At 41.3% G+C, this 22,458-nt stretch overlaps 3 protein-coding genes across 5 annotated transcripts in view; 1 reads left to right on the top strand and 2 right to left on the bottom strand.

The window, feature by feature from the left end:
* The first annotated feature begins 1,227 nt into the window (after positions 1–1,227).
* On the top strand, positions 1,228–12,154 carry LOC135593628 (zinc finger CCCH domain-containing protein 63-like). 3 transcript variants are annotated; one of them, XM_065083820.1, is made up of 7 exons: positions 1,228–1,714; positions 1,925–2,091; positions 2,290–2,343; positions 9,747–9,863; positions 10,011–10,322; positions 11,166–11,408; positions 11,515–12,154. In XM_065083820.1, exons 1-7 carry the CDS (start codon positions 1,648–1,650, stop codon positions 11,830–11,832), a joined length of 1,278 nt encoding a protein of 425 aa, XP_064939892.1. In that variant the 5' UTR covers positions 1,228–1,647; the 3' UTR covers positions 11,833–12,154. The 3 variants fall into 3 exon arrangements, with proteins under 3 accessions (XP_064939892.1, XP_064939893.1, XP_064939891.1); XM_065083819.1 differs by having other exon boundaries at positions 1,229–1,714; positions 11,509–12,154; XM_065083821.1 differs by lacking the exon at positions 1,925–2,091 and having other exon boundaries at positions 11,509–12,154.
* A 223-nt stretch (positions 12,155–12,377) lies between these two features.
* Positions 12,378–20,414, bottom strand: LOC135594364 (protein argonaute 16-like). The gene is made up of 23 exons (XM_065084749.1): positions 20,281–20,414; positions 19,377–19,598; positions 19,102–19,310; positions 18,258–18,476; positions 18,022–18,158; positions 17,842–17,939; positions 17,632–17,729; positions 17,349–17,511; positions 17,127–17,243; positions 16,950–17,057; positions 16,797–16,859; positions 16,550–16,666; positions 16,308–16,473; positions 16,110–16,222; positions 15,862–15,999; positions 15,562–15,692; positions 15,408–15,473; positions 13,464–13,527; positions 13,279–13,390; positions 13,120–13,193; positions 12,905–12,999; positions 12,792–12,823; positions 12,378–12,713 (listed from the first exon to the last, which is right to left on the bottom strand). The coding sequence occupies exons 2-23, from the start codon at positions 19,539–19,541 to the stop codon at positions 12,565–12,567; spliced, it is 2,634 nt and encodes an 877-aa protein (XP_064940821.1). The 5' UTR covers positions 19,542–19,598; positions 20,281–20,414; the 3' UTR covers positions 12,378–12,564.
* Positions 20,415–21,322: 908 nt separating this feature from the next.
* The window catches only part of LOC135594362 (uncharacterized), a 1,823-nt gene continuing 687 nt past the window's right edge, over positions 21,323–22,458 (bottom strand). Inside the window, exons 1-3 of the mRNA XM_065084748.1 lie at positions 22,037–22,458; positions 21,662–21,953; positions 21,323–21,581 (exon numbers count right to left, since the gene is read on the bottom strand). The exon at positions 22,037–22,458 is cut by the window's right edge and continues 687 nt beyond it. Of these exons, the coding sequence (XP_064940820.1) occupies positions 21,445–21,581; positions 21,662–21,953; positions 22,037–22,458 (851 nt within the window). The 3' untranslated portion in view covers positions 21,323–21,444. The remainder of the gene's footprint in view (positions 21,582–21,661; positions 21,954–22,036) is intronic.

The following is a 22,458-nucleotide window of genomic DNA, read 5'->3' as shown; positions in this document are numbered from 1 at the left end:
TCTAGGTTGGAGTCATGTTTTTACCTCTTAACATTTATAAAAAAAATTAAAAAAAATTTTAATTAGCATGTTATTTTTCTTAAAAGATGATTTTGCTCCTATCATGACCTCTGCACGTGACTCTCTCCCCTCATTCTTTGTTCGTTATCCTCATTTACCCTTAATTATATTCGCTTCTGTCTTATATCGTAGCCCTGGTCTCCCTTCCCTTCTTCGTCTATTATCATTATTATCCTCATTGATTGTCCCCTCTATTAAGATTAACAACGAAAATGATAAAAATAATTAGAGAAAAGTGTATCATCATTACGCTAAACGAGGATAATGAAAATGATAAGGAGATGATGAGTGATATGGGTAAGAGTAACGGGACGAAGGTAAATGTTATCGGTGATAAAGGTGATAATTGATGGGACATGGATAGGGGTTTATATCATCTTTTGAAAAAAAAAAAACAAAAGTTCTACCAAACTTTTATTTTTCTTTTTTTGAAAAGGGGACGCTAATTAGGAATTTTTTAATTGTCGAAGAAAAATAAAACTACGACAAATCACTGGTCCAAAGAAGCCCGGTTGCTGTTCTGCCCCGGACAGCTGATCGACGTCCGGTTGGCATGGCCCATGAGCCGCACATGCTGACGTAACCGACGGCTTCCGCCACGGCTTCGCTCCCCGCGGGAATGGAGTGCCGACCCATCCCCTTATTAATTGACCCGTGCCGTAAGCTTACTCACGCGCCTCGTTACACGTTCCGTCAACAAAGAAAACCACGTCTCTGGACCCTCATCCAACGGTCTTCGTTCTCCAACGTTTAGCGCGTGAGATTCATGCGTACCACAAGTGCGTGTAAAATTAATGTGTTCATTCCCCCAATGGTTCGTACGCACAAATCTTCTTCTACCCTCTCGCCGAAACCCGTTTAAAGTACCTTCATTTTTATTGGAAGACGTGATGGGACCCTGTTTCAGAGACTAATCAACTACATAGATTATTATTATTGAAGGTAGTATGGGACCCACCTGTTCCTCTGATCGCAAAGCAGGCTTGAGGAGACGGGTGTTAACTTGCTTAATACCATGGAATTAACAGGAACATTGGCTAACGGTTCTAACTAAACTTACCCGCGAAGAAATAACAATACGGACAAATAATAATTAACTATAATATAAGATAATATAATGAAAGGGGAATAAATACCTCGTCCTACTTGCTTCGATCGTCTCCTCCTCGTGTTGCATTGCGGTAAAGAATGAACAGAACAAAATAAAGGGTAGAGAGAGAGAGAGAGAGAGAGAGAGAGAGAGAGAGAGAGGAGGAGGAGAAGGGGGAGGAGGAAGAGGCCGAGAGAGCGATCGCTCGATCGATCCACCGAGATCCAAGAGCTTGTCGGAAAGCCGATCTTCTCAGCTTCTCCGCTTGCTGTTTAGGGGGGCTGGATCGAAGCCGATCATCCGATGGATATGGTTGGTGCCTGCGACTGATCCCGAATGCTGGAGGCCCGAATCGCTCGGTGAATCGTGCTGATCGCCGATCGGAGGTGTAGGGGGCGGTGATCGATTCGGTGATTTGAGGAGACGTTTCGATTCTGGTCGGATTTGGTTGGTGTGTTGCGGGAGAGTTTGGGTTTCTGGTAGAGTTTTTGGTTCCGATGATGCCCGATACCCGGCACAATGCTGTTTCCAGTTCCTCCAATGCGTTGCCCCACAAACTTGAAGGTTGTTTCGGTTTCTGTTCGATCACCTTTTTATCTTTCCTTCTTCCTTTGGCAGTGTTTGATGCTTCTTTTAGCTTGATACGTAGAATTTGCTTCCGCTTTCCTCGGGTAGAACAGGCTAAGAACTGATCTCGATACACCTTTTATGGGCTTATAATGGGGGAAATTAGTAGAGATGAGATTAAATGGTTTTGGGGCTTCTTGATGGCAGAAGCTATGTGGCAGTTAAAGATTGAGGACGGCCGAGAGGCAGCTGACGGGCAGCTGAACCCATATCCTGATCGGCCCGGCGAACCAGACTGCCTTCACTATTTGAGGACCGGTAAATGTGGTTTTGGAAGCAAGTGCAAATATAATCATCCTGCTCTAGGTGTGCAGGTGAGAGCTATGGGATGCAATATATTTCAATAGGTTTGCTTCATGTCTTGTCAACTTGAGATTTATTATTATTATTATTGTGGCAACAACTTGGGCGACCTTGGAATGGACCACTGCTTGCCATTGTTCTTTTCTTTAAGAAGGGATCTTTTTTCATTGGATGATGCTGATTCATGTGTTATTAATTGGTGGGTGCAGAACACTCAGTTTAGTGGGGAACTCCCACAAAGAGATGGCCAACCTGATTGCCAGGTAATGTCTGCACCAAACAGCTAATTGATTTCGCCAATTTTAATGTGGTATTTGGTTTTACCGAATTCTTCTTTTAGTTCATCAGTTGCTTTTTCTCATTTGTGTGTGGACTATGATGATGGATTTCATATTTAAATTCAACTAGAAAACGGTGAAGTTCAGGCTGTTAGCAGCCAAAGTGGAAACTTCATTATAGCACAATAGACCTTGAGGCTTTTAGCAGCCTTCGGTATATAAGACAATAAGTCTGTCAAGGTTAGATGTAAGCTTTAAGTGGAGAAAATAAAGATATTGTCTGTTACCAAAATGAAAGAAGGAAGAAACATAATGCATGCCCTGAATCAATGGCCAGCCTGACACTTCGGCACTGAAGATTTCATCACCAAAAGAATTCTGGATATAATGCTTTGTCACATCAAGTGAAGAATAAGCATAAAAAATCCGATCTAGTAGCCACTTTTCACCCCTACAAACACTTCATTTTACTTCAGAAGTTTATAATGGATTTTATGAGTCATTCGTCTTAGATGTACTTGTTGAATGTTTGAACTAGTTAACGATTAAAGATATCATGGTACGAAGCAACCTTGCGATGGGTCTAGCTATGGTTTATGAGGCAACAAAATATGAAAATTTTGGACGATATAGCATTGTTTTAATACATAGTTCATTTCATATTGACTGGGAATTCATATTATCAAGACAGAATATGGAGTTGGTGAACATAGACAATAGTTAAATTCTTAGTTCTCTCTCTCTCTCTCTCTCTCTGGGTAAGATCTTATCCAAGAACCATTTGGAGCATGATTGCTGGTCATCCATGTTTATCAATGCATGACTTGTATATTGAAGCATACTCGAGACTCCTAATCTGATTTATGTATACTTTCAGTCTACCTGATTTCCCAAGCCTAATAAGCAACATTTTAATCTATGCAATAATTTCAGGAGAATATACTAAATGTCTTTTGGTATCTCTACCTAGTTTGATTTGTAATAAATGGTTCAACCGGTACGTGGCACTTGTATGGATCTGTTCTAACTTACTATTTAGTTGAAATAGAAACTCTTTTTATACACCAAGTCAATGCAAGACAATTAGCAATTTGCTTGCTGCAATTACCTCTTTGGCATCAAGATTCCTCATAGTCAATGTTTCATTATTACATGTCAAATACTTGCCTATTAAATGGAACCTATGCAGATAAAGTAAGGTTTGCCTATTAAATCATAATTTTTTCATTCTATCTGGCATACATCATCGAATGTTCGAAAGCTTCTTATCCACCCTAATAATGCATATCATGTATCTTTCTTGTCACGGATAAACTTCTAAACAGGATGTTTGATGTACTGTTTATGTATATCCATGTCTTTTTGTATGTTCATGCTTTGCACCGCATGTAGAGGGACAGTCGAAGGCTTAATAGTCCCATTTTAGTTAGGTTTAATGGCCGTTTTAGGCTTGTAAATAAAGGTTGTATCATGTGGACACTTGTGAGATATTTTCAATCTGTAATGAACCATTTTGACCCTTTGTTGTGCAACTGTTCAGAGCTTGTAAAGTCTGTTTGTAATTTGCTTTGTCTATGAAGTGTTTTCGAAAATGTTTGCTTGTGGATCCCGAGTGAGGCATTTTCTCTAACCCGTTTTCTCTTTTGTGGGTCCTAAGGGACCATTGGAGGCTTCGGGGAGACTAACATTTGCGAACGGACACGCAAGGGTGCCATACGACTTAGGCAAATCCAGCTAAGTCCGTGACAGATGGTATCAGAGCGGGACAAGCACTCATAAAAACACTTAGCATGTAAACGTGGGGGACCTAGCGGAGCTAAGTTGAGGGCAGTCAGCACACGCGCGATCGTTTGGGGGAAAACGGGCATGGAGATGTAGGGAAAATGAGTCGCTCGGAGGAGCGGGTATTTGAGATTGGCATTTAGATGAATGGACAACCCTTCGCGCAAGAGGCACCACGAGAACAGTCAAGCTTAGAAGAATGCGAAGCGCACAAAGGTTGGGATGGTTGAGTTTGAGCTACGGCTCAATGTTGACAACTATACTTAATGGTGCTCAAGGCAAGCGAGACGCTTAGTAAAGGATGGGACCATGCAAGGTGGAATGAGTTGCTCAGCGACCGAAAGAGTTGTGCAAAACTCACAGAGGTGAGGGGAATTGCTAACTCAAAGAATTTGATACTCATGCATGGGCTTGTATGCGGACGATGGAATGTTCGCTGCCATCCCAAGGCGACCGAAACTCGGCGCCATGGAGCATTGAAACTTTCTCTTCGGCATGTGAATGATACGTCCGTAGGAGGCTAAAGTGTGCAACGAGTTCAGTATGTTGCTAGGCCTTGAGTGGTGCAGCGGGGGCTATATTAACGTGGAGTCGCAATCTAGCAAGTGTGTTTGTAGGAGGCAGAACAATGCACAGATTGTTCAACAAATCAGAGTAGTCCAAGGGGATGTGGTCTCCGAAACAAAGAGAGATGTTGCTTCAACGGGATAGTTATCCAGGAGGGATAAGTCCCGACTCTCTAGAGGAAGAATCATGTGGGACGGACCGCACATGTTGAGGAGGAGTACCTCAACAAACAACAACTCCACGAAGCTCAATGGACCGAGCAAGCGGCGAGGAGTCATCGCATGATCTCGCTTGAGAGAATGTATTAGTGGATGCATTGCGAGATCAAGTGGGGGAGCGACCCAAAGCAACACAAATGAAGGCACACTTGGAGTCGATATGGAGATTGGACTCAATAGAGGGTTGACCCGTGGAATGGTGGGCGCGAGGGCCACCATCAACTCAATGCAAAAACGATGAGCAGAGCAACCTGGGTGTAACTTGGCAAAGTACCTAAGCCGCATGAAGGGAACCAGCATAGAAGAGGGAACATAGAGCGGAGGCACAGTGCTTTCCTTGGATAGAGGTCAAGGACATGAACTCTTGCAGAGGCAAGAGCAGGATCATGTTGTTCCATGGGTCCTTCATTCTGACGGAGCGGACTCATCTTGCATAGTACCAAAGATGAAGGGAGCTTCTGGACACATGCACCTTATCTCAGAGAAGCATTTGATGGAGGAACTAAGGCGACTCAACTTACGGAGGCGAAGTTGGATTCAGAAGGCCTTGGCACGAGGCAAGAGGACGCGGAAGCGGGTACTCTTGAAGAATATGCCACAGTGTTGCTTGTCAAGTTGCTAGGTAGGAAGCGGTGCGTAGCGAAGATTGTGCTAGTAGGGGCAGAGGCCCAGGATCCAGACAATGGTGCACCATTTTCAGCGAAGTCGGTGGACTTCGAGAGCTACTAGGCGATGGACTATCCTAAAGCAGTGCTTCATTTAGGTGTGACCCAAGAGTGGATAGATGAAGGTCAATTGCCAAAGGAACGAACAAAATCGAAGGTGGAAGAGACCCTACGATGTATTGGCAGAGGCCACACATGGAGAGATCACAATTCGAATTCATCCCTCGAGGATCAGAATGCAATAGAGATGTCACCAGGAGGCAGCATGGTGCAGCGGATCGTGGTGGAATAGTTCGTGACAATGCGATACCCATGACATAGTCCCGTGAGGGACTAGATCATACGAAGGTATGATCGGGAGCTACTGGAAGCTCCACTTCAGTGAACAACACGACGACAAGAAGGACTATGGATTCAAGGAGTAAAGGCCATGGTACCACAGAGGCAAGTCTTCCGTGCATGCATCGAATTTTACATCGGATGAAAGCCTTGGTCATCAGTATATGGGGGCTGTGTTCCACCAAGGAAAAAGTTTGAATGCACTTTACATCGACCAAAGGGAGCTGCTTGGAGAACACAGAGGTGTTGAAGTAGGGGGTCGAAAGGGGCGAGGAAGTGACGGCGAGTCCAGAGGGTCTTAGCTACCCAAAATCAAGCATCAGTTAGAATGGAGGTGGACTCGGAGGAGTGTCACAGAGACATATCTACTGATCGTGAAGAAAATGGATGCAGATGCGAGGCGACGGATAGTAGGGCCATGGGCATGGCAACACCATGGTACCGTAGAGGCGGGACTTCCATGAAAGTCATTGATCCCTTGCTCTCATAGAGGGAGAGCGCTTGGCCGTGAAAGGGGCTGAGGAGGTGGAGCATGCAGAGGCAAACTCCAAGTACCAAGACAATGCTGAAGGGTAGAGGCCAAGGAATTTCGTAAGACCGGTGTCAATGAGTTTCTCATCAAGATAGTCGAAAGTGAAGGACTTCGGGTCATGCAAGAGTGCACGACCAAGGAACGAAGCAGGCAGTATGCGGTGCTGTACCTTCGCTACTCAGGGGAGTAGGCGGCAGGGTTGATGGAGAAGACGGTATAATCCCAGAGGCGACCACATCTATTAGTGAATTACTCCAAGTTGGGGTGAAAACTTCCTGCATTCCAGAAGTTCGATAGCATTGAGAAGGTGAATCATACTAGCTAACTCAACACAAGGAGTGCAAACACTTCAAGTGCTTCAGAAGTGTGAGCAAAGAGCAGGCGAAGGCTAGTAACCAGCTCGATGCATGGAGTACAACCTCAAGGAGGCGGGTGAAGTAACCTTTGCCTTCTCAACCCTTAAGAGAATGGGCGAAACCGAGTACCCCAATTCTCTTATCTATCCAGTAGAGGAGCTCTGCACAAGTTCAAAGACCCTTCGAAGATAATGGAAGACAATAGTTGTCAAATCCTCACCAATGGTGATCAGTGCTACTGAGAGAAGATTATCCGCTTCATTTCCCAACGAAATGCCAATCGAAAGCGGAAGTGATGCGAACCTACTTGGATGTGACAACTAAGTGGAAGAAGAGACAATGAACAAATTTTGTGGAGGAAGGACCCAAAACTTCAGAAGTTTGCGAGATGATGCTCGTTAAAGCTCCAACAAGCATCCACCCAATTCAAGCAACATGAGGCATTTGAGAAATTGACGCATAGTAAGGATGGTCTTTTCCTTCATCTGGAGGAACCGTAGGAACCAACAGGGATCAACACAACTCAACCAACCCCACACTAGAGTCAGAGTCATTGGCGAGTTGAAGCAGCATGGCAGATCAAAGGTTCGACTACTCAAAAACAAAAGCAGAGAGCAATTGGGAGCCAGGAGGCGCATTGCAGCTGGAGCAGAAGATTGAAGACTTAGCAAAGGCAAGGAGTTGCAGTGTCGGCAAAGGCTTCGACGAGGACGTCGAAGGAATAAGTGGGGGAGAATGTCACGGACAAACTTCTAAACAGGATGTTTGATGTAATGCTTATGTATGTACATGTCTTTTGGTATGTTCATACTTTGCACCGCATGTAGAGGGACGGTCGAAGGCTTAATAGTCCTATTTTAGTTGGGTTTGGTAGCCGCTTTAGGCTTGTAAATAAAGGTTGTGTCATGTGGATACTTGTGAGAGATTTTCGGTCTGTAATGAACCATTTTGACCCTTTATTGTGCAATTATTCAGAGCTTGTAAAGTCTGTTTGTAATTTGCATTGTCTATAAAGTGTTTTCGGAAATGTTTGCTTGTGGATCCCGAGTGAGGCATTTTCTCTAACTCGTTTTCTCTTTTGTTGGTCCTAAGAGACCATGGGAGGCTGACCTTTGCGGATGGACACGCAAGGGTACCGCACGACTTAGGCAAATCCAACTAAGTCAGTGATACTCTGTTGGTTTTCATGCTGTGATGTTGGATAAGATTAGGAAAGTATGTGGGATCTAGGATCATGATAAGAAACACTAATCCTTCCACTATATTTACTTTATCTAAATTTCTTCTCCCGATAGGAGTTGATATATGCAACATGCCTGCAATTTTTTCTATTTTTTAGAAATCTATTTGTGCCCTTTCTCGAACCTTGAAGTGTTGAACTGATTCCCTATTCCAATAATTATTCTCCATTTGCTAGGTTTGCTAAAGATGATTTATTTTCACTACTTGTGAGAAATACTGAAGATGTTTTATCTTTAAAGTATCATTTAAAATAATTGACAATTAGTGCATATTTGAAACGCTTGCAATCATTTTCAATCCTTGCCATACTGAGGGATGTTTCAACATATCCTTCTACACATTCTTGGTTTGAGCCAACCTGCAAAGTTCTTATATGCCATATCATGTTGGAACATTATACCCACAGCACACGCTTGCAAAAACAGAATTCGCACTTGGATCTGTTGTCTAAACTGCCGAGTGCCAGGTAAACTTGCCTTCCAATAGCGCTGAAATGCTGACTACATATTAGAATGATTCAGTCCAAAGGATCAAATAGACAGATTTGATCCAAGATATCAATTGTAAATTTTTCATACTTATCTATAGTTTTTAGGGTTTGTTTCACTGCCTTGTGCATCTCATATTTGAGCAAGTGACCAGAGAAGACAAGATCAGAAAAGACGACAAGTGACCAATGGATCATCTGACAGTTATGTTGTTTTTTGTTTTATGAGCTGTTCATTGAGTTCTTGTCAAATGTTTTTTCGTTTCTTTTTTTTTTCGAGGTGGTTGGTGAGTGGTCATGCATGAACATGTACCGTTCAGTCATTTGTTGGAATTGGGATGCCAACACCACTTTAATCCCTGATTTGAACTATCACCATTTTCTGATGTCAAGTGCCTGTATATCAAGTTGATATTATCAGATTTAGACACCAATTCTTCCATTCATCAACAATGATCATTTCATTGCGATAGCATTTCTGAAGACTTGCTACAATCTTTGTCTTATTTCTCTTTGTTCCATGGGTACTACAGGATCACTCGGTTTCTTAAAGTGAAATGGTGCTTCTGTGAGTAGTTGATCCATGAACATGAACCTAATAGGTTCTAACATGTTCTAGGGCATCTCTGGATAAAAATCATGCAAGATGGGACTAAAAAATCTAGAAATTTGTGCTTTCTTGTATCTGTGACTGGTAAGTAGGACGTTTCCCAAAATCAACAAGGAAACATTGTGACATCAATAATATTTTGAAACATAAAGTGGATATTGTGTATCTGTGCAACCTCTAAGGATACCATCACAAAGTTTTATCCACTCAATATTGTAGTTTCCGCCATTGAATAATAATTGCTGGCTTTGTCATGTGATGTGATGTACAGTTATCGGGCATTTAAATTTGACTGATATTCGTTGGTAACCAGATTGTTTATATACATGTTGATAAGTGCAACCAGGCAAATAACTACACAGTAACACAGATATGAGTTTCTACTATAGTTTATTGCTTCGAGACATGAATCTCCTGTTCCTATTGGACAGCTTTTGTTTTCGGTCATTAGATATTGAAGGAAACCAGCATGTCTGCTTATGTCAGTTGGCTTAAGCTAGATATACTGGCCTTCTTACTGTGTTGAATCTGTTGAACTGCCTTTTATAATTGGCTATAATATCTGGTTAATGTCTCAACTATTCTTGCAGTTTTTCCTGAAAACAGGAAGTTGCAAATATGGAATAACATGTAAATATCATCATCCACGCGACAAACATGAGATACATATGGTTCAGCTGAATGTTCTTGGTCTACCTATCCGAAAGGTCTCTACTGCTACTTGGCCCCCTTATATGGTTCAAACTTTCATATGCTTGTCAATTTCCATCACCTTCTCTTCTCTATTTCATGATTTATATCCGATAGCTAACTAACGAAATTTCGGTGCACTGTTCATTGGATCTGTTTTCCAGGATGAAAAGCCATGTGCCTACTACATGAAAACAGGGTCATGTAAATACGGAGTCGCCTGCAAGTTCAATCATCCCCAGCCTGCCTCCCGTGGATCTTCATTCCCTGTCACAGGATCCTCAGTCTATGATTATTCAGGTTATATGGCACCTACATCAGGGCCACATGTAAGTGGTGGGATTTCTCAATGGCATTTATCAAGAATTCCTTATATGTCTAATCCAACTACGCAAGGTCTCCCAGCTTATGTACCTCTTGTTCTCCCACCCTCCCAAGGGACTATACCTGTGCCACAGGGTTGGATCTCATACATGGTTAGTAGCTATATATTTTTAAAAAAAGTGAGATTCTGTAAGTCAGCTAAATGTTGGATAAATCATGTCTATTTTAGATTATTGTTTGGTATTTTACATAATGCCTTTTCTTCTTGCTCAATGTTTGTGATACATTTGCATGTTTCATATTAGTTCATGATGTACCACAACTCATCACATAAACTTCCTCTCTTTTCTGATATTTGTGAAGCATTTTTAGTTTCAGAAATTATTATTTTTTGTTTACTGAGTTCAATATTCAGACACTTTAGTTTTTTTTCCAGCACCTTCATCATGCATTTGCAGATGGGTTGCATCCTTTAGTTTTTGCTCTTTTATGTATATGTAACTTTATGCTAATCTTTGTCCAGTTTTACAACCATCTTTGACAAATCAGTCAAAGAACGGTACAGGACCATGTCAGTTGAAGCTTCTTATTGTTTCAGTCAATCACTTACAACATATCGTGCAGATGTCACCACTTTGACCTTCTATGTAGAAGGCATTATTTTTACTACAAGCATGTATAAATTGTTATGTTGCGTTTAGCATTCTAAAGCTATTAAGACCAACGCAGAGTTTTTATGGCCTTTGGGTACTGGCTAATATGAATGACTCGTAGAATAATACATGGTTAATATGCAGCTTTATTCTCTTCTACCATGATCGGGAATCACTCTTTAATTGTTTACTTCCTAGAAAAGGCTTATTTCTAAATTGTAATCATGTTATAATTTGGTAAGCCAATCGCCTATGTTTGTCTTGTTCATGCAGTTGCTGGCATAATTTTTAGTTGATTTATATTCTGTGGACACCTAAAAGCAAGTTTTTAATGCATGCCAGGGCAGCACAAACCATATCTCTTCTACTGATATGCCTGCGCCAGGTCTGACAGCCAAGCATCAGGAACAACCAGGTCCAGGTGTGCCACTAAGTTTGCCCGACAGGCCTGACCAACCAGAATGCCAGTTTTACATGAAAACTGGGAACTGCAAGTATGGAAGCTCTTGCAAGTACCATCACCCAAAAGAGAGGAACCAACCAGCCATGGCCACCATAGGACCCCTAGGGCTTCCTCTAAGACCAGTAAATTTGATCCTTACTCCTCTTTCCATCTATTATTTTCTCAGTTTTGCTATCTAACTCAATTCTTGGTGTCCCATGTATTCATGGCTTGCTCACAAAGGGTCAGCCTGTATGCACCTTCTATGCTGCATATGGAAGCTGCAATTATGGCACAGCTTGCAAATTCGATCATCCATTGGTGGGATACTACGGTTATAGTCTGCCTCCATTCACTTATCCGGGTCAGCCTGCACTCTTTCCCAACCAACGGAGTTTACAAGTTATATGGACATCAGCTGGGAATTCATCTTCCAAGTCATCAAATTTGCCTGATCAGCTGGCAATTTCTGAGAAAGGTGGTGCACAGCAGAATCCTCAAACTCATGAGCATGGAAACCCTACCAAGAATACATTGAATAATGAATCCCATTCAGAGTCTCCATGAGATAAAGTCGATATTCACTAACCCTCTTTTTGATCCATTCCTGACCATCCTTTCAAAGATGAAGATTTTGCATCTCTGCCTCCTATATCACCTTTTTGTCTTTTGCCTGCCTGCTCGACTAAAGATATGTATGGTAGGTGATGATGGGAGCTGTGGTCTTTTGTGATGAATGAATAGCAGGTGATGTAAGTTACGATTTTTGTTCCACAAATTTAAAACCAAACTTGTTGAAGGATGAGAACAATTTTGTGTTTCCATTTTCCACTATGTAAAGCTGGTTTATCAGAATAATGATGCTGAACTGGACTCCACTGTTTTTATAGTGTCATCTGTTTCTGCAATGAGCCACATGTCACTCTCTTTTCTTGAGAGGCTACATTCACACTTCTATCGCTGTCCTCTGTATATATTCATACATACCCATATCAAATAATTTCCTTATTGTTTTGGAGTCAGTTTTTTCCCTCTAAATTAGTTTATATTGCCTTGTGCATGTAAAATTTGTTTTTGAAGTTCTAATCATTAGATATATTAAATACTCCCAAAATTGTGATGCTCTAACTGACCAAAAAATATTGAGGTTCAGTACTGAAGCTATAAAACATCCATAATAATGCTAATGTCATGATCAGAAAACCTATGCCAGTGTATGTATACCCAACTATCTGCTTTGACAAATATTTCAATCATATAAACAACGACCACAAAACTAAGGGCAGAAGGCTCCTGACCTCAGCAAAAGAACATGGAGCTTTTCACGTTGTCATGCAGCCTTGGAAGCTCGGGGACGCCTTGCCTCCCTGCAGCACCCGAGAAGTCCTCGAACTTGAGGAACTGCGACATCTGCTGTGCTGCCAAATGCGCGTAGCAAACAGGAGCCACTACAGATAAAGCTGACTCAGCATCGTCATAAGAAATCCATCTCCAAGGAAATGTAGGAGGAAGAAGGAATGGCTTACCCATCGAGACCGCGGTGGTGCTCCTCTGGTACCTGAATCCCAAGACAAAACTTAGCATTCGTGTCTAGATCACAATTTTAGCCATGGAAGAGGGACTGAGATCATAGACTTACACGTAGGAAAGTGCAAGAACAAGCTTTTGTAGGTCATCAGTAGAGAACCCAATCTCATCAAGAAGTACATTGTAATGGATCGGCCTTGAAGTTCCCTAACATGAATGGAAAAAGGATATAAGCTTTTGCAGTGCCCACCACATACAAAGTGCAGAAAAAGCAGTGGTAGAAGTTCAACATCGACTTGGAGAGTGTCTGTGCCACCGAAAACTTACAATCATTCCGGCATGAGCACACATGTAGAAATCGTAGTGCCTTGGATGAACCACCATTGTGTCAACAACAGTTCCTGATACAAAAACCAAAAGCTAATCAAAATCACAAAAACCATTCCGCAGCATCATCAAAATGAATGATCTAATCAAAAGCTGTACCAGGTGGGACGTTTTCTGGGGCACCAGCTAGAAAAAGCTTTGTGTGGTGGTTCTTTTGTGCTACGATAACAGTGAACTTGGGAATCGTACACTCACCTAGATGCTCAAATGCCTGAAACAACAAGGTTTGGATACTAAAAGGAACATGACCCAGGAACTAACTGATGAAATGATGTGATTGTTACCTTGATGATTTGGTTTAGCTCCACATTCAAAACTTCATTAAATTGACTTTCACCAACACCATCCCTGAAACATTTGAAAGGAAAACATAGACTCAATTTGACAAAAGAAAGCAAAAAAGAAAAGGTTATTACTTTCAAGGTAAAAACTGGTACTATGATCTGACCTAAAGACAAGGCAAGACAACTGAGTATCTACAATATATCAAGCTCAATAAAATAAACTTAAGATTCCAGTCCACTGATGGCCACCAATCAACATAACTTTTCATGTGTCCATGCTAATGCATGAAAAAGCATTTGAATGAAGCACTCTAATATTTTTAGGGTACAAAATAACAATAAAATAGAATCCTATCTCACCATCAGTATCAGGATGAAGGGATATATTTTTCATATAAAAATAAAGATCAGAGTGTGGGATCAAGTAACATTTATTTTTCTAGGCATAATTACATGAATAACAAAATAATTTAAAAGTCAAAAAGGTTGCATCTGGATCAACTGGGATACAACTGAACATGTGTCCATATGAGGGGAAAAAAAATAGAAAAAAACATATCTGACGCAACTAGAAAAAAAAGTCACTGGCATGACAAATTCAGGTGAGGTTACAATTAAGTTTCCATTGTAGGTGTAATAAATGGGGAAAATGGACTATCACCATGTATTCTGCTGAGTCAGCTCTTATAGCAACCTATGGCGAAAATTTAGCTGGGCAAAGTAAATAGAGTTCAATGGTGCTGGGTATCTCAAAACACAGATAGGGTGATGAAGGATCAATCTGGTAGTCCTGCTGTGTCAGAGACCATGCTAGGGAGTAATGCCAATATATCTTTCAGAAATGTCAAATTAACCAAGACATGCTTGTTATTCCTTGGTAAATTGAAATGATACATGTGAAGAATTCTACTTCTTTCTTCTCTTGTCGGCAAATGAATGCATGTATTCATTTAATGATACTGAAAATTAGGGACATCATCTATGTAACAGTATGATAATGTTCCTTGCTTTTTTTTTGTTCATTAAAAGCCTATTCAATTACCACAACTTTCAAACTCGATTACACTCCGATAATTTTATAAAGCTTTATTTTGCCCATATCAACAACTTAGAGAAGTGCTGAACTTATGAATCTGCATCAAAATACTAGGTTTCCATGGAACCATTCATCATGCCAAGTGTCTCATTAGTATGAATCAAAGACTGTTCATGACTTGTTAAAAAGAAATTCCAACATAGGACACCATGGACTTGTAGTGGAGCCACATAATTTAGAACATTCAATTTAATAGACATAAGACAGCAAAATTTTTTCTTTAAAAAGTTGGTGATGAAGGAAACATTCATGTATCACACATTTAACGAGTTGAAGAAGTGGGTTCAGGCCTAGCACTTTGAGATATTACCTTATAGCATCTGATCTCAATGTTTAGCTTCCAGTCAGGACTTCCAAGAATAGGGATGTGCATGTGCATATCTAACATCAATCATGTCGATAAAGGGCTTGTGGTTCCACTAAGGTATTCCATCAAAAATTTTAATGTTTGGGAACTAGGATCATTATGACACACCATAATATGGATAGGATAAGGCAAACAATGGGAGGTCATAAGCATATGCCAGTATCACATAGATCATTCAGAAAAGCATTTATCTGGCCGAACAAAGGATAAATGAACAAGGACAATCAAATATGCAATAGAAGTACACATGTCAAAGTCAAATTAACAAGCAAGATTGATGATTTTGGGAATATAGAAAAACAAACAAACATCCTATTCAAACTCCAGCAACAATAAAGAAATTTTCAGAGAGTGATTTAATTGAGATTTCATTTATTTCACTACAAAGCAATCTTATTCATCAAACTGTCAACTGACATTTGTACTGGCATAAGCCTGTTAGAATACCAAACAAATATTATAAAGAAGAAGGCAACTGTACCTAAAAATGATCATTTGAGTAGGTTTCTTTGCATTACTACTTCGGTAGAAGTCTAACAACAGCTCCCTGATATTTTCAAAATGAAGGCAAGTCAAGCAATTGCCACAATGAGTCACCAAGTCAATCTTCCACATTTACTTCTCAAAATTATTACCTAATCATTCCATGATCTTGTCCATCTGCTCCAGGCTTATACAAAGAATCAATTGTTTCCAATTTAGGAGATTGTGTTCTTACAGATGCTCTATATCTTGATATCAGAGGCCAATGCCTGGAACCAACTACCTGTGGATCTCCCAATGAATAAAACAAAAAATTATTAACTGTTGGGAAAGCAAAAATAGAATTGTGCCTTTATCATTCAGTATTCTTCCTAATACATTTTATCATGAAACAATATGGTGGACCTGACTAATACACTAGGTCACCAACAATCACAGGAATCATATATTACCGCTGCAATGGATGGAAAGTCTGAAGGACCTGGAGAACCATGACAAACGTCCATTCCCAGAATCATTGTAGGGATCTCGTTAACAAGGGGGATTCTACATGGATGCTCAACAGCAAGTAGAGAATTGATGCCACCAAGCTGATGACGTAAACAGAAATAAATATAGAATTACCTTCAAAAGAAGTGATAAAGAGAATTTCAAAAGCAGTGCAAATATAGAACAAGTGTCAAGCAGTCATCTTAAATACCTTAGAATTGATTTTGAGGAGGACATTCGTTAAATATTGGTCATTGATCTTGGTAGGAGAGATACATTGAGTAACAATACCCACTTCATGAAGGTTTTTCTTCTTCCAAGGCCCTTCAGAGGAAAAGGATATAACTAACACTAGATGGGACGAGAAAACCAATGACAGTAAAACCAATAACAATAGGATTCAACTAACCATAAATGTCAGAATTTTTCCTCTCTGGCAAGACACATAGAAGAAATTGAGGATGCTCTGGAAGGTTTGCCTTTATCTTCTCAAACATCTTTTCAACTCTTACTACAGGATCAGATCTCACCCACTCCCGGTCCTCCTCAAAAAAGGTAAATGGACGCTTAATTTGCTACAAAAGCCAATTACATTGTGTAAGATATTTATGAGTTAAAACAATTTCAAATAAGCAAGATAATAGAACCTACAATTCCTTTGTTCCTTCCACAGTTAATGAGCTCCCGTGACAAATAACTCAAATCACATCGAGCGGAAAAATTCACAATAGCCCAAAGCCGATCAATTTGGATGGGATAAAAGAGTCTCTGCAAGCACAAAAAGACGATATTCAGTATAAAGTAGCAGATCAGAATGGATTGTGATAAGAAAAAGTTAAAATGCACTATGAATCATGTTTAACACAATATTGTTCATGAAGTATTGATAGCACACAACCTTTTGGTTGAAGTTCCATCGACCGTTATGAGGAACACAGTCTTCCTCGTTACCGACCTTCAACTGTGTTAAAGAGACAAATAAGTTTGAATGTCAGGAACTTCACCAATAATTTTCTATGGATGAGAGCTTAAATAAGAGCTAGATCGTTACCGTTGGGGCACTAAGAACACGGCCATCCAGCTTAGTCAATTGCTTATCAATGTAAATTCCACAGGATCTAAGAATTGGATCTTCATCATAGTGATTGTTCTTTACAGCCTGTCGCATTAGGAATGGTCAAGACCAGAGGCCAGAAACAATATGACATGCAAAGTGAGAGAAACCCACATCTGTTACTACTCTGATTCTTTCCAAAGGCTTCTGTCTAGACTTTTCAACCAGTGAAACCCTTTGTTGAGAAGACAATGCCTTAGTATATTGTTGCAGTGAAACAAGGTTGCACAGCTGCAATATAAATTATGTACATGAACAGATGAAAATGATGAAACAACACAAAGAGGCCATAAGGACTAATTGTTGGAAAAGATTAGCAAATAAATTATTACAAACCTCTATTGGGAGGTAATTTGGCCGTTTTGGTTTGCCCACATCAAGACACGGCATATGTGCTGACCATGTCAATTGCATTTTATGGGTTTTCATAAAATAATCATACACTGTGATGTCCACCATTTGAGTTTCACCATGGCTGTTTCTTACTCTCAAAGGAAAGCTACATGAAAGTGTATTATCCAAAAGACTAAGAACACAGAATAAAAATCGACGTGCAAACAATATTAGAATACTAAACAAAGGCAAAAACGGAAGGCATGTATAAGAATCAGTGACATACAGCTGCTGGTTGCATGGCATTTCGCTTAAGCCAGTAATCCTGAACTCCATTTTGGTGTGTCTTGTCATAATTCTCAAATTCTTCAGCATCCTCTTGGCCTGTAAAGTTCCACACAACAGTCCATAAGGACCCATAAACCTGTACATACTTAACCAGAATAATCATGCAACAATACTACTGCAGGCCAGTACATGTTCTGATATTTTGTACCTTGACCCAGTCAATTCGTCGACGATCTTGTATATTTTGGTTGGCCAGCAAAAAGTCCAAAACAGGACCAGGGGTGATAATCATTGTGGTGGAAACATCTGCAGGCAGGATGGAATCAAGCTGAAATCTGACATCAAAAGACCCAGAAATTAATGCAGCAAGAGTAAGAGAAAACAATACCCATGTTTAATGATAAACCACCCATCATGGTGCGAAAGCTAGAATGGAATCCTCGACATCCAGATACACCACCACCCAAGTCAATAAAGTTTACATGATTACCATCAAAAAACGATTGCTTGACAAGAAGGCAACCCCTGCAATCAAACAGAAAAATTCATCTTTAGATATGTAAAAAGTGACAAAAACTTAGGAAAGAGAAGTAGACTGATTTAAAGTTGCATTGAAATATATACCTTTTTGCTTGTTGTTGTCTTAAAATGATGTCAAGTATTTGCAGAGCATGTTGAGCATCCTCTGACTCACCGCCTCTCAGTGCAAGTGCAATAGATTTTAGAGGAATCTTTGCAGCAAAACTCAATTCAACTTTAAATGTCCTTGTAAAATGTGATCGTCTAGACCGTTTCTGATCTCCTTCACCCAAGCTGTCACCGCTTGGATCTCCACCAGTAGCTCTGCAAAATTTAAAAAAGATATGATAAAATAACTCGAATTAGATTATCCAATTTTCCTAACAAAGGAAACCTACAATGCTATCTGTTGTCTACTCCAAATGTCCAACTAGACCTCTGATATCATGTAGTTTGCTGATAAATTAAACTATCTCTTATGATAATTACCATAATAGGTGCCAAATGTTTGTCAAGAGAAACCCAGTCACATGTACATCTAGACCTCTGATATCATGTACTTTGCTGATATATTAAATTATCTCTTATGATAACTACTGTAATATAGGTGCCAAATGTTTGTCAAGAGAAACCCAGTCACATCTGGCACTCTTGATAATATGTCCTACATAAGTTCAGGTAGAGGCATGCTCGTGCTCTTATACAAGATTTCAACCATGGCACCATTGATTAAAGAGGCATGCTCTGTGACATGAGATAAAGCATATTCAGATAAATTATTTTTTCAACCAGGTGATAGGATATCCTGCATAGGTTCCCAAGGAGGTGCCATCTATTTATTGATAAGAATAGGACTCTTGATGAACAAAAGGGTTCCATTCATTAAAAGTTCTGCAATCCCAGATCATCAGACAAAGTATCTAGCAACATTACTGTAGCAAGCTATTACCTGGCTGATGAATCTTCCAAGACAACTGTGAATTCGAAGTTGTTCTGTGGCAGAGGCCCAACAGTAAACAAGCTCTTCTCACCATCATAAGCAAATTGCTTCCCCTCAAACTCTGACCTGTAGGTCTGGTATAGCCTGTCCAGGACCTTTCTGCCAAACCCTTTGCTATGTGCATGATTCTCATCACTCTTATCATGAGATATATTGACCTGCACAGGTTAATTAGTAAAACACTTTCAACTGTATATTGCGAAAGTAACATACAGCACACATACACTATAGTGATAGAAAACTGTATCCTGCTTGGTAAATTTGACATTGAAATGGTTTGTAAGCAGCTGGACGGGCCGTCCTTCAGTGCCAAAAGCTGGTCTGGCCATTGGAAGGCGTGTTGGAGGATCAAATGTCCCAGCTTTTGTGGGTAAAACACTTTCTGGCATTGCCTGAGAAGAAGAGGACGAGCCTTCTATCCCAATTCACCGCTAAGCGAAACCATACTGTCAGAATTAAGACAAAAGATTTACAAACGCAGGACTAAAAGTACGGAATCATTACTAACAAAGTAGAAACAGTGTACATTAGAAAAGTGTTAAAGGAAAACACTGGAACATTCATTGGTAAGTATTTTTAACATCCACACCAAAACATCTTTGTTTCATAAAATAAAAAAAATAACCTATTCTGAGATGAATCGTAATAATAATAATAACAATAGGAATATCAAGGAAGGTTTTATCACAGCAATCAAACACGCACTGGAAAAGATAATACATCTCTAGATGTCAACCTCATCAAAGCACTTGAGATTATGATTTTATATGCTAAATTGATAAAACCAATAACAAATTCAACTAAAAACATCAAAGGCAAACTTGTAACCTCGAGCTAAATCAGAACAATCTATTACTACAATGCATCTATCACCCTAAAAAAATAGTGCATAGGAACGAACAATCGAAGCACCGCGACAACCACCACGAAAACAGAGCCAAATAACACAGATTGCCAAAACCCGCCGCCATCGAAGCACGAACAATCACAATCGACAAAGAAAACGCAAAAAAGACCAAGCAAAAGAAGTCTTCGAGGCGAAAGTACACCCCAAACAGTAGGCAGATTCGTGGAGAAAACCATCAAATATTCGTTTGGCCATCGGTTCCAGTCAAGGAAGCGAGAAACCTGCAACGGAGAACGAGAAGACGAACAGATTGCGAGGACGGAAGCTTCAGAGGCGGGAGAAGGAGATCGCCTTCGGTGTCGTCGTCGCCGTCCTCTCGCTTCTCGAGACGGTGGAGGAGAAAGCGAGGGAAAAGAAGGAAAGATCAGGAAGGAATCCTCTTCGTATATTTACTTGTTACATGTATATATCACATCGAACGATTTGAAATAAATGGCAAATCAGGGCATTCCTGTCAGAAAGAGTACACGTCGTTCCTTATTTGTGTGGGATTCCAACTCCGGTTTCAGTCAGGTTTCCGCAATTAACCCTGATCAGACACCACGTAGCGATTGAATGCTCGGACGGGCGTGTCTTGGACCCCGCAGCGGAGACCACGAGACCTTCCGGGGTAAAGCTTCGGGTGGGTTTCGGTATTTCAACTCCACTAATGGTAAAAGAGCTCGTTTCCCGCCCGACGACAACCTGATTTCTCGACTATGTCGATATAAAAAAGTTATCTACTCTTTTCGAGTACCCAGAAAGTTACCTGGCTCATGATACAGCCATGGAATGTGGGCCCGGAGGTTTCGCGGTCTCCGAAGCGTACGTTGTCAAATAATGAAAAGGCTACGAGTGCAGTTCGGACATCCGTCCCCGACACGGAATTCACAACTAGGCCACGTCATCCAACTTATGTGGGGCCTCACACAAGGATTGTGAGAGGTGAGCCGGTCGGCGAAAGTAATTGGGGACGGAATCCTCGCCCACCGTGAGAAGGGAACGTCCCATCCTTTAATCATAACCGTCCATTGTGCTGTACGTTGAATTCGAGTGGTACATTGAAATCGGGTCGAACCTGAAGTTGGGTTTGGTTCAAACTGGGGTTTGAGTCGAATATGTTGCGATTGATTGATGATTGACTTGATTAATTAGCACTAAATATAGTTATTATTGATTTAGAGGAGCAAATATGTACGCGAGTATTAAATATTTACTTAACCTTCAGAAAATTTATTGGATTCCAAGATCTTGCTATCGAGGTTTAATGTACAACTGCAGGAGTTAAACCGATAAATCCTTTTATAGATGAAGACTTACATGGTAAATCCTTAATTAAAAGTACACACCTTCGCATGCAGCAACCCATGAACGACTGCACTCGACAAACGAAGAGAGGCAAAGGCTCAAGAGATCCCTATCGTCTTCCCCAGGAGCCACAAGAACAGGACCACTTCCAGCATGAAGATGGTGTGCAGCCATGCGCGGTCCAATGTGAAGCCAAAGATGGTGATGCCTGCCCTGTTGTTTTCCAAGTACGTCACTGCAATCGAAGAGGAAGGAGTGAAGTACGCTTATGGTGTACGGTTCTTTGTTGGAGGAGGAGGATTCATGGCGGCTTACCCAGTGCCTGTCTCTTTTGGAAGGTGATGGTACGGACATGGGGACGCAGGACGTTGGTGCCCTCCAGATCGTCTTCTTCGCTGCTTTCTTCCTCGTAAGAGGAGTCGGCTGCACCCTCGCCCACGGCAAAAGCGACCTCATGGCTTGTCTCGGGCTCTACGGTGAAGGAATCGATCGTGGCGCAGACATGCCACTTCGTCGCATGGCTCGTAAGAGCTTGGGCTTTGTGCGTGATCTTGGCGGCGCTGCGCAGGCAGACGAATAGTCCGGTGACGAGCACGACAGAGCACAGCTGCGAAAACCAAAATCTCGATTCAGTCGACCGTGTAGGATTAATCTGGCTTTCGAGCTAATGAAGGGCGGTTTCCAGCTTACGGCGAGCTCTCCGGTGTTAAAGAGGTTGTCGTCGGAATGCGGTCGGAGGGTGACCAGCGTCGCGGCGAACTGGCTCGCAGTGACCAGTATCATCCCGAGCAAGATGAACGACCGGAACCGGTGGCTGATGACTTTGAGCTGCCGCCTCACCCGGAGATGCTCCTTGAGCACCACCTCCACGTCCGACTCCTCCTGGAACACCGCCGCGAAGTCCTGCAGCCGGAGGATGTGCAGGTGGCATATCAGGCGGAACAGCACGCAGACGAGGAAGAAGTTGGCGGTCCGGTAGAACCACGAGGCCAGCTCAAGGGCGCAGGCGACGCAGCCGCTGACCGTTTGGTTGCCGACAAAAGGGACCCGCCCCGCGCCGACCGCGTACCAGGAGAGCTTGTAGGCGACCTCTGCAGCGAAGCAGGGGGCGA

Source organism: Musa acuminata, chromosome BXJ1-9 (genome assembly GCF_036884655.1).
Source record: "Musa acuminata AAA Group cultivar baxijiao chromosome BXJ1-9, Cavendish_Baxijiao_AAA, whole genome shotgun sequence".
NCBI lineage: Eukaryota > Viridiplantae > Streptophyta > Magnoliopsida > Zingiberales > Musaceae > Musa > Musa acuminata.
The sequence above is the reverse complement of the archived record's forward strand: the minus strand, read 5'-3'. Positions and strand labels throughout refer to the sequence as shown.